Source organism: Sarcophilus harrisii, chromosome 2, assembly GCF_902635505.1.
Source record: "Sarcophilus harrisii chromosome 2, mSarHar1.11, whole genome shotgun sequence".
Lineage (NCBI taxonomy): Eukaryota > Metazoa > Chordata > Mammalia > Dasyuromorphia > Dasyuridae > Sarcophilus > Sarcophilus harrisii.
The window spans coordinates 317,824,500-317,836,897 of NC_045427.1; the positions used below are offsets into that span (position 1 = coordinate 317,824,500).

A 12,398-nucleotide genomic window follows, 5' to 3' on the forward strand; every position below is an offset into this window, starting at 1 on the left:
AGCAATATAATTTGCAATCAAAAGCAAAACATTGCTTCCACCAATTCAATAACGTGACTATAGCTAATAGTTGTTATCACTTTCCACTTTTTGTAGTTTATTGATTCTTAACAGAAAGGAAGAATAACAACTTTAACTTCACCAATATTGTCCATTGTATTTGATGTAAGTTTTATTACCTTTCTAGAACTATAAATTTCCTTTGTGGAATTGTAATATTTTATCTTTCTATCTTTTTTGTGCCCAATCCTCCTAAACTTAGTCTTTAGCTTTAGTGGGGTTACCCTTTTATCTCTTTCCCTTAGAATTATCTTAAGTCATTGTCCCTGCTTTGAGTACATTCTCCTACTTGTCCAATTTTCTCCTTTATTGAATCAATTCTAGTTTAGTCTCCTACTCTTGAATTCTTTATTTATTTATCCTGTCACTGAGCTACCTTTGCCAAACTTCAACTATGGATTAATCTCCTTTGCTCCTAGTCATATACTTAATAAAATTGGAGAAAATCACAAGACTGGTGCCTGGATCCATTAACAAGTTTATTCTATCTAATCTTAGCTAGGTTCTCAGGAAAGTAGTCAATCAATCAGTGAACATGTAGTAAAGACCTACTATATATTAAGTACTATGCTAAATAGAGCATTTCAACTACTTTTCTTAGCCTAGTTAGCTCAGCAGGTTTGTCAAATCTTTTCTTCTCTTTTCAAGTCTTTTGCATTATTCCCTTCACTTTCTTTGTTGAGGATCTCCTCTTCCTTGAAAAAAAAATGTAGGTCATTTGATGAGAGTTTTCTCTTCTCTCCTTATCTCACATTCTGACATTCTTCACCTCCCCTCTCCCCGCCACTCTCCATCTTCTTTTACACATCCTCCTTTGAGATGGGCAGTCCTTTTTCCAGGACTGAGTTTTCTACATGTAGTTTTTTTTTTTTTTTAATATTATAGCTTTTTATTTACAATATGCATGGGTATTTTTTCAGCGTTGACAGTTGCAAAACCTTTTGTTCCAACTTTTCCCCTCCTTCCTTGCACCCCTTCCCCCAGATGGCAGGTTGACTAATACATGTTAAATATGTTGAAGTATAAGTTAAATACAATATATGTATACATCTACATGTATTTTTAATCTTTTTCCCCACTCATACCCTTTCATTTCTTCCAACACATTGTCTCCACTTTCATCATCCCTATTCTGTCTCCAATCTTCAGTCTTTCCCTATCTACTAGTTTCTTCCCTGCTGACTTCAAATAATCTCAAGTCTTTGCTATCTTCAAAACAATCACAACAGCAACAACACAAATCCAATCTTTACTACAGCTGTTATCATTTTATCTCTCCTTTCCTAAGTTGAACTCCTTGGTGTTTCCAATTCTCTTCTCACTCTCTTCCAAACCCTCTTCAGTCTGTCTTCTGTTCTCAATTACCAGTTACCAATGCTTTCTTATTTGCCGTATTTAATTTCTTAAATCTCCATCTTTCTCAAGTGTTTGGTACTATTAGCTGCCTTCTCTTCTCAAATACTTTCTCTTCTCTCTAAGGTTTTATGACACTACTCTTAATTCTCTTACCTTTTTGACTAATCTTAGTCTATTTTGCTGGATCTTCGTGTTATATCTTGTCTGGTTGGCTTACAAAGTTCTGTCTTCTTTCTGGTCTCATCTACTCCTGTTGGTTCAATGATATTTCTCTGCAGATGATTCTCACATCTGTCTAGCCCTTGCCTTTCTCTTGAGCTCCAGTACTTTGTCTGTTGGACATTTGAAGTAGCTCATAAACATCTTATACCTAAATGTCCAAAAAAGACTTTATTATTTCTCCTGACCTTTTCTCCTCTTCCCAACTTCTCTATTACCACTGAGGATACACCATTCTTTCAGTCACCCAAGCCTGCAACTGTAGTGTCATCTTGGACTTTCAGTCAACCTTGTAGTTTCTTTGTTTATGAGATCTTTTTAATATGCTCTTTTCACTTATATAGCCATCATTTTGGTTTATGCCCTCATCACCTCCTGACTGAACTGTTACAATAGCCCTCTATGTAGTACTTTGAATCAAATGTCTACGTAATTCATTTTTCACTAAACTTGTAAAGTGTTGGGTTTTTTTTTTAAAGTGTAGATCAGATCATGTCATTCCTTTTTTCATAAAATCCAGTGGCTTCTCATCTCTTATGAGATCAGATGCAAAATGGTCTGGCTTTTAAAGCTTTTCGTGATCTGGCCTCTTCCTATCTTTCCAGTCTTTGTATTCCCCTCAATAAATTCTACAATATAGTGACACTCTTTGCTGTTCTCATACATGGCACTCCATTTTTGTACTCTTATGCCTTTCCCCCCATTACTGAGTTTCTCCAATGTCCAGGATGCTGCTTTCCTTCCTCATCTATACCTTTTACCTTTCCTGGCTCCCTTCTTTTTTTGAGTTTCTTCCATCTATTCCATATCTTTTATGTATGTAATTGTTTACGTGTTGACTCTTCCACTAGAATGTGAGCTTCTTGACAAAGGATCATGTTTTTGTATTTTCTAATGTCCTTACTATTTAGCATAGTACCTGACACTTAGTAAATGCTTAGTAAATATATATTGACTGATTGTCATATTATTTTTTGTTGACATCCATTACTATCTATTTTTAAATTTTTTGTTGAAACCTATTTATGGAATTCACTGTTTCCCTCATTGTAGTGTTCATTTTTAGTACTTTGAGACTGGTGTTTCTATATCTCATTTTTGTATAGTAGTATCATCAGTAAAATGTTGATATTGAAAATAAGGATCTTTGCTTTTATGGGAGGCTTTGGGGAGAGTAAAAGAGTTTTGTGGTTATTTGTCTTGTCTTGTTTTTCACTTATGGTCCATTTGTACTTTCTGTCCCACATATACATATTGTTGGAAATGCATGTTGAGATCTGTACATTAGACATTATTCATTCACTTGGTTTTTCCTGTGAAAATGGACTTCCTTCTTTTGAGGAAGTACAGATCTTTTCCAGGAGGCTGTATAATGTACTAATGCTTGATTTCATCAACACAATATCATCTCTAAACAAGAACATTTGGAGAACTCTACCATATGTAGGGGATTCTTACTAAATCTGGACTCTTGTGTTACATTTTCTTTATCATTTATTTGTGTATAGTCAGGGCAAAACTCATCTATATGTGATAAACATATAGAGTGCAATTGAAATTGAATCATCTATATTATGTAATCAAGTAATACAAGTCAGAAATGGGAAATGTATCCACATCAGATATAGTAATTTCATGCAGAACTTTAACCAGTATAAGTTAATTGACAGAACAAGGCAACTATCATAGCCCAGAAAGTGTCTTAGTCAACAAAATGTGATTAATTTGTCAAATGGAGAGAGCTAATGCCAAGGCAACAATGAGTAAAGCCAACATCTTTGCCTTTTCACCATTATATGAAAAATACAGAGAATAAAAGATCCTATTGTGTTTGTTGTTTGTTGATCATGATAAAAAGGATTTGATTTGGTAGGAAAAAGACACTTTTTAAAGCATCAAGGTGCTTCCAGTCTACACATCAAAATCCATTTAGAATTTATTAGAATATAAATTTGATTTGGAGATTAACATAGTTTTTGGAGCAATTATTTTCACATGTACATTTAATCCATGAGAGTAATAAATAGTAAATAGTAATCTCTCCTTTAAAGTCATTGTATCATGGAACAAGGGGAAAAATTATCTGAAGTATATTCTGTGTGTAATCTGGAGTTAATGTAGTTTTTTGTGAGTTTCTTTTTTCCACTTCCTGTTTTCTTCAGCTGCAAGTAATTACAATGCATTCTGTTTAACTGTTTTAGCTCACATAACAAGGAGACAATAATCCTGAGCAATTTTTAGTGTCTATTATTATACAATAGATTTGGTAAGGGTACCATTATGATTTTAATCTCTATTTTTCACTTTTTATTTAACCTCTTTTTATTAGCTACTTTAATTGTTTAATCTTTAATTCATATTTAAGTTGAAACCTGACATTCCTTTTGCTTATTAAAAGGCAAGTTTTAAAGGTACTGTTTCTAAAAAGTTTTAGAAATTACAGTGTTCTGGGTCATTCAAGCTAATTTAGACAATGACAATTTATTGTTAAGTCTTTTGGTAGAAGGAAGATGGTTTTCTTTTTCCATTGCTTGGCTTGAGACATATACCAATACTTCCTTTTTAACTTATAATTGAAAAGTCTTGGCATGATATATTTATCAGGATTCTAACTTTATGGTGTCAACACATATTGTACAACCAATCAGGCATAAACTTGCCTAGAAAATCCATGTATTGAAACTGTTTTATAATAATTCAGTTTATTTAATGGTTTGGAAAAAATATTTTTTGAACAATTTCTTGCACCCTGAAAATTTTATAACGTCTAAAATTTTGTATGAGCTAATATTATAGTCTAATATTGCTTGATTTTTATTAGAAATATTGTTTGCCAGATGGCTTGCCAAAAAAGCAGTTTAAAAATAATTTTTTAAATGTGATCATTATAAGACTTTTAATGAGCATAACAGGCAATCTTATTAAAGTTTCTTTAAATATTAAACAAGTTACCTTAAGGTAATAAATGTAGACCAGGGTGACTTTTGAGGTAAAATGTCAAGCTCTAAGAATAAAATCACTTGAAAGACTAAATCAGCATTTTATGCCTTCTCCAGAACCCATGCATTTGATGGAGTTTATTTTACTTTATTGGGGTATAAGCAGAGTCTCTGCTTAATTCTGCTTTAATACTCACAAAAGCTTTTGGGCTATAAATTTTTGTGAGTAATATAGCAGAATTGAGCAGGTTAGAGGCAGAGGTGAAACACTCATAAAGAAAATCCTGTGCCTCAATACCAGATTTGTTTTCAGCCTTTTAAGAGTTTTACCATTTATTAAATTTTGGCATTAACTCTTTGAAATACCTCAATACTCTTAGCCTTTTTTGGTGAAGATAAAATTAGAATTAAGTCTGGGGTCAAGGATGGATTATCTTTTTTTCTTTCTTTCTTTCTTTTTTTTTTTTTAAATAATAGCTTTTTGTTTTCAAAATATATTCAAAGATAGTTTTCAACATTCACCCATTGCAAAATTTTGTGTTCCAATTTTTCTTCCTTCCCCAACTCCCATTCTCTAGATAACAAGTAAAAATCAATTTAAACATGTGCAATTCTTCTAAACATATTTCCATATTTATCATGCTGCGCAAGAAAAATCAGATCAAAAAGAAAAAGAAATTAGAAAGTGGGCGAAAAAAAGCAAGCAAACAGCAATAAAAAAGGTGACAATTCTATGTTGTGATCCATATTCAGTCCCCATAGTCCTCCTTCTGGATGCAGATGGTTCTCTCCATCACAAATTTATTAGAATTGGCCTCAATCACTTTGCTGTTGAAAAGAGCCAAACCCATATAAAAGTTGATCATCACATAATCTTGTTGCTGTATGCAATGTTCTCTTGGTTCTACTCACTTCACTTAGCACCAGTTCATGTAAGTGTCTCCAGATTTCTCTGAAGTCATCCTGTTTATTATAGAGCAATAATATTCCATAACATTCACATACCATAACTTACTCAGTCATTCCCCAACTGATGGGCATCCACTTAGTTTCTAGTTTCTTGCCACTACAAAAAGGACTGCCACAAACATTTTTGTACATTGTGTATTTTTTTTTCCTTCTTTAAGATTTTTTTGGGATATAGACTCAGTAGAGACACTACTGGATCAAAGGGTATGCACAGTTTGATAGTCCTTTGGGCACAGTTCCAAATTGCTCTCCAGAATGGTTGTATTCGTTCACATTTCCACCAACAATGCATCAGTGTCCCAGTTTCCCCACATCTTCTCCAACATTCGTCATTATCTTTTCCTGTCATCTTAGCCAATCTGAGAGCTGTGTAGTGGTATCTCAGAGTGATTTTAATTTGCATTTCTCTGATCAACAGTAATTTAAAACATTTTTTTCATATGACTCAAAATAGCTTTTGTTTCTTTGTTTGACAATTGTCTGCTTATATCATTTGATCATTTATCAATTGGAGAATGGCTTTTTATCTTTTAAAAAATATTTTATTGATAGATTTAAAAAAAAACAAACCAAAGCAAACCATATTGTCACTTCCAAATAATTCATTTTATCCTTATCAGAGAACCTTCCCTTGTAACAAATGAGAACAGTGAAGTCAAGAAAGAAAATCAACACAATTTGCTTTTTTTTTTTTTTTTTTTTTTTTTTTTTTTTGCTGAGGCAATTGGGGTTAAGTGACTTGCCCATGGTCACACAGCTAGGACATGTTAAGTTGTGATGACTGCCTATTTTAAAATCAGCCAGAGTCAGGAATTCAGATTAAGGGAAAATCTTCAATCTTTATTCTCAGTAGAGGTGAAGAAGGATCAGAGGTGAAGGGGGATTGGAGGTAAAGGGAGGATTGCGATAGCAATGTGTGTAGCAGTTCCTTTTCCCACCTTTCTTTCTGCCCTTCTGCCTCCACCCATCAAAATCATCATTTCCTATACAACACATCAGGACTTGCACAAAGAGTGGGCGGGGGCCCCATTCTTTCTCCAAGCATATATATTAATAGAATATGGTCCAATTACTATTTAGCCTCACGTGCTTGGGACCTTAGTGCATCAACTTGAGCTTCAGCCCATTACACTAAGTGTCTGAGGCCAGATTTGAACTGGGGTCTTCCTGACTTTAGGGCTGGTGCTTTATCCACTGTGCCACCTGGCTCCCCAATTTTACTATTTCTAAAAAATATATGTTCATAGTTTATCAGTGTTGAGGTAAATCATATTTCATTGTCACTCCATTGATCAGAGTTCTGAAATCTTTCTATGTTATTTTCTGCTATTTTATTGTGATCATTGTGACAAAAAAAAATCAATGATATTGCAGTTTATTATAATAACTATTATAATCGTAAAATACTTTTGTAATTACTTATCCATGGTAAACAAGTATAATGTTTTTCGTATGTTTGATTTGAGTGACTTTTTATTTGTTAAATATAGCTAATTAATTTAACAGATGTTTATTAATTATATATAATATGCCAAATAAGTACTGGGAACTGGGGATATAATAATAAAAGCAAAAATAGCCTTTTTTCTCACAGAGCCATCCAGAGGAGACAATATGTCCTTATTTTGCTATATACAAAGATAGACCTTTTTTTTAAAAAAATCAGCAAGGTGATTTTGAGAACACACTAGAAGCTAGAAGCATCAAGAGGGATAATCTTATTGGTAGACAGTCTTATGTTCAACCAGATTGTAATTTTTGTAGAGGGGAGTAATATGTAATAAGTATGGAAAGATAGATAGGGGCTAGTCAGTGTTTTCTATTTTTAAAAAGGAATGATTTTGTTATTAGCTTTAAAATGTCTTTTTAATTTTTAATTTGTTTAATTTAAAAATTTTTAATTTAACTTTTTAATTTGTAAAAAGTTTTCCCCAGTTACATATAAAACCACTGGCTTTTTTATGGTCATACATATGTAAGGATTGTACTTTTCTTTTTCGGGTAACTGGAGTTAAGTGATTTGCCCAGGATCTCATAGCTAAGAAGTATTAAGTGTCTGATGCTGAATTTGAACTCGGGTCCTCCTGATTCCAGGGCTGGTGTTCTATGCACAGGGCCATCTATCTGCCTGTAAATGTTATAACCGTTACTGCTTATCCATTTGTGTGTGTGTGTGTGTGTGTGTGTGTGTGTGTGTGTGTTCAAATTTACTTATGAAACATTTCTACAGCAATAACTTTGATTCCAAGGAAATTATATATATTTCGATCATTAAGGATATATTTGAATTTTTTTTTATCTCTCTTATTGAACTTCAATTTTTGAATTCATGAACATAATCTTTCTTCAGAAAGTTATATTGGGAGGAGTGATGAGAAACAGGAGAGAGGAATTATAATTTGCAGTCTAAGTTAAGAAGACTGAAGTTCAAAATGTGATTCAGCCATTTACTATCCATGGTGCCATGGGCAAATTACTTAGCCTTTCTGGACCTCAGGTTCTTCATTTTTTCCTCCCGAGGCAACTGGGATTAAGTGACTTGCCCAGGGTTACGGAACTAGGAAATGTTATGTGTCTGAGACTAGATTTGAACTCAGGTCCTCCTGACTTCAGGGCTAGTGCTCTATCCACTGTGCCACCTAGCTGCCCCAGATTCTTCATTTGTAAAATGAGAGGATTTAATAACATCTTATGATCTTTCCAATTCTAAATCTGTGCATACTTGTTTCATATAATGAAAATGTTTATTGAGTTTACCTTGGCATGATATAAAATGAATGGATTGATTCTTATTACTTAGATATTTAGTAATTGTTTTAGTAATATGCTTGCATGCTAGGTGCTATTATTATTTTATAGCTATTGTGTTAAGTGCTTTACAAATGTTCTCATTTGATTCTCACAACAACCGTCCATTTTACAGTAGTTTAGGAAACTAAAGCAAACAGGTTAAGGAACTTAATCACCATCTCAAAGATAATATCTGATTCTGGTTTTGAATTTAGGTCTTCCTGACTTAAGGGCCTATGCTCCATTACTGTTCCACTTGCTATTTCAATTTTGGTTATTTCCCTACTATCCATTATCTTTATTTTTTGACTTTTCATTCTGTGAATGTAGAAAATGCACTTACTACAGATAGGTATTTTTATTTACTTCTGACCTTCAACATCATGAACCAGTGAAGAATATGGATGTGATTTAGACTTCACCTTTAACTCCATAACAGTTAAAAGTTAGAATATTTCAGCATATGAAGATGTAATTAATCTTTATTTTATAACAGTTATTCAACCAGCACTTCTGTTTTTGTAATATATAAGGTGTGCATGCCTTTGTGTATAGATGTATATATTAACAGCTGTTGTATTTTAGTTAAAATTTTAAGTGTTTAACTATTCTTTTGTTACTTAATTTAAAAAAAAAATTGGCTGATGTCCCTAAAAATGTTAGTAAAGGAGAAAAAATATGCTGTTAGTTGCACCTACAATGGTGCCATTGTGCAAAAAAGAGTAAGGTTAATTCCAAACGGCCTCAGGTGAAATCAAATGGGAAACAATTTCAAACTACTTTGAGTTCATTGGTAAAAAGAACGTGAATTAGATAAACATCTGATCCAAGTTATACTACTTTGTTTCAGTTTTTCTGTGATTCATTTACAATTTTTTTATTTTAATAAATATGATAGCATATAGGATTTGGAATATGATCTTGTATTCAATATTCATTTTGAAAATTCCAAAATAAAACTTTTCACAAGTTATTCTGATTAATGAATTTCAATAGCTTTTAGTTAATAATTAAGATTATTTATATATCTTGTAAAGTGAGAATTTACTTTCTATAAAGAGAATATGATGATATTGAAATGCTTATAGATGAGGCTACAATATAAGACTTCCTGCCACTTTAAAAGGTATTTTATTCATAATATGCCTTAAATTCCATTACAGGAGAGTTCTGATCTGCCTGCGGCTCTGCTTTTAGCACAACATAAGGATAGATCAACACAGCTGGAAATGCAACTAGAGAAAACTAAACCAGTGAAACCAGTGACTTTCTCCACAGGCATTAAAATGGTAAGCCTTTGGTTTTATTTGTTTGAAAGAGACATTTATTTCTGTAATTAAAGTAAAATCTAAAACTCTATTATATTCATCACTGCAAGTAGAAAATACAACTAAAAGGTTTAAGTGATTAAGAACAAATGTCTGTTTCTATAATATAGTTACATAAGATCAATCAGATGAGTATATATAACTTAATAATTTGATTAAACCAACATATTGTCGGTGTGGTATAATTTTTCTGTGATAAACCATGAAATGGTTTTTGAAGAAACTTTGCAAATATTCAATATTAATGCATTATGCATCTCATAATTTTAGAAACATGAGAAAGAGTGTATGTAGCCTAAAGAAATTCATTAATTGGTTGAATGGGGTATGGTTGTATTTTTTTTCTGGATGGCTATACTTTTCCATTACTGATTTACCCTTACTGAATAATGGAAGAACACATGTTTAATAACTATTGTTATTTCTCCTACTATCCAACTGTAATTGTTCATTGGATGGTGTCTAAATTGTTGTATTTCCCCAATTTATTGTCTAATGTTTTTTGCATTAAATTATTACCTTTTCACTAAATCATAAAAGCAGAATATCAGAGTATCAGGTTTTGCTCCAGATCCACCCCAAATACAGCATTTCCCAATGTCTTAGTGCAGGTTAAAGTAATTTTAATACCTTAGAATTGCATTTACATTTCGGACTCCTAGTATGAAAATTAGAGATTTGAGTTTGTTTTTCTTAGCAGTTTATGCTTACAAAGGGTTTCAAAACAAAGTTTTCATTAATTTATTTGTTTTGGAACAGATGTCTAAATTGTAGTATTAGCAGATTTATTTTATCCAAAGATTAAATAATAATACATAGTACTTTTTTGTTTAAAAAATTTGTAGCTAAGTATATCAGTTAATTTAAAAAATTGTTTCATTTTTAATCTTTTAATGTGATGATTATAAATTGTGTGACTTTGAAATTAGTTTTGTTCCAAACTTTGTTATTATCATTAATGGACTGAAAAATTCAAATAAATTTTATTCTGTGGATCAATTGATTATATAATATGATCATTTAATTCTTTCTCTGATCCTCCTCAAAAAATATTATAAACTTAATAACATAACAGTCAACAGAAGCAGTAAACTATACAAAATGAAAGATGAATTCTTGCCTCAAATTTTTAAAAGGCAGAGCTAAAAAAAATTTAACCAGCAACAAAAAATTATAATTTTATTTTCTTTCCTCTTCTCAGCTTGTCCGAAATTCTATTATTTTTGACTCAATTTTCCTTTTTTTTCTTAATTAACTGTATATAAATTTCTGGTTTTTCTGATTTTATTTTGTTTCAGTTCATAGAAATATTTCCATGTTTTAATTATTGTGTTTTGTTTTGTTTTTGGCCTGGGTTTGTGGTTCATTGGTGTGGTGTGCTTCTGGTGTGGGAACTCTTTCTTATCCCTATAGCTTCCAGTTCTAGAAAGTTTCCTGAGGACCTGAGATGATGAAGGATTTATTCATGGTCCCGTAGCCAGGATTACCATACTGTTCCTCATCACATATATATCTTTTTGATTTTCAAAGTACATGCAAAGACAATTTTCAATATTTACCCTTGCAAAACCTTGTGTCCCATATTTTTCTCCCTCCCTTCCTGCCTTCCTTCTTCCCTAGACAGTAAGTAGTCCAATATAGGTTAAATGCATTCAATTCTTCTAAACATATTTCCACATTTATCATGATGCACAAGAAAAATCAGATCAAAAAGGAAAAAAAAAAAGAGAAAAAAAAAAAAAGCAAGCAAACAATAAGAACAACAAAAAAAGTGAAAATACTACGCTGGGATCCACATTCAGTTCCCACAGCCCTCTTTCTGAATGCAGAATAAACTTTCCATCACAAGTCTATTAGAAATTGGCCCAAATCATCTCATTGTTGAAAAGAGCCAAATCCATCACAGTTGAAGGTCACATAATCTTCTTGTTGCTGTGTACAATATTCTCTTGCTTCTACTCCATATCAGTAAGTCTCTCCAGGACACTCTGAAATCATCCTACTGATCATTTCTTATAGAACAATAATATTCCATAACATTTATATACCATAACTTATTCAACCATTCCCCAACTGATGGGTATCCACTCAATTTGTAGTTCTTTGCTACTACAAAAAAAGGTTTCTATAGACATTTTGGCATATGTGGGTCCTTTACCCTTTTTAATGCTCTCTTTGGGATATAGACCCAGTAGAAATATACTGCTTGATGAAAGGGTATGCATAATTTGATAGCCCTTTGGGCATGGTTCCAAATTGCTATCAATAATGGTTCAATCAGCTCACAACTCCACCAACAATGTATTAGTGTCCCAGTATTCCTAGCATTTATTCCTTCTAGCATTTATTATCTTTACTTGTCATCTCAGCCAAAGTGTGAAGTGGTCAGAGTTTTCTTAATTTTCTTTTCTCTAATCACTAGCGATTTAGAGCATTTTTTTCATATGATTAGAAATGGCTTTAATTTCTTCATCTGAAAATTGTTCGTATCCTTTGATCATTTATCAATTGGAGAGTGTCTTGTATTTTTATAATTTGAGTCAATTCTCTATATATTTCAGAAATGAGACCTTTATCAGAACCCTTAGATGTAAAAATTCCACTCCCTCCCCAGTGTTCTGCTTCCCTTCTAATCTTGGTGCATTGGTTTTGTTTATGCAGAAACTTTTAAATTAAATATATTAAAATTATCCATTTTGTACTTCATAATGTTTTCTAGTTTTGCTTTGGCCATAAA

At 32.2% G+C, this 12,398-nt stretch overlaps 1 protein-coding gene across 1 annotated transcript in view; it reads left to right on the forward strand.

Moving 5' to 3' along the window:
• The window catches only part of MNAT1 (MNAT1 component of CDK activating kinase), a 198,333-nt gene that overhangs the window by 71,500 nt on the left and 114,435 nt on the right, over positions 1 to 12,398 (forward strand). Inside the window, exon 7 of the mRNA XM_031949299.1 lies at positions 9,497 to 9,622. Coding sequence (XP_031805159.1) covers positions 9,497 to 9,622 — 126 coding nt within the window. The remainder of the gene's footprint in view (positions 1 to 9,496; positions 9,623 to 12,398) is intronic.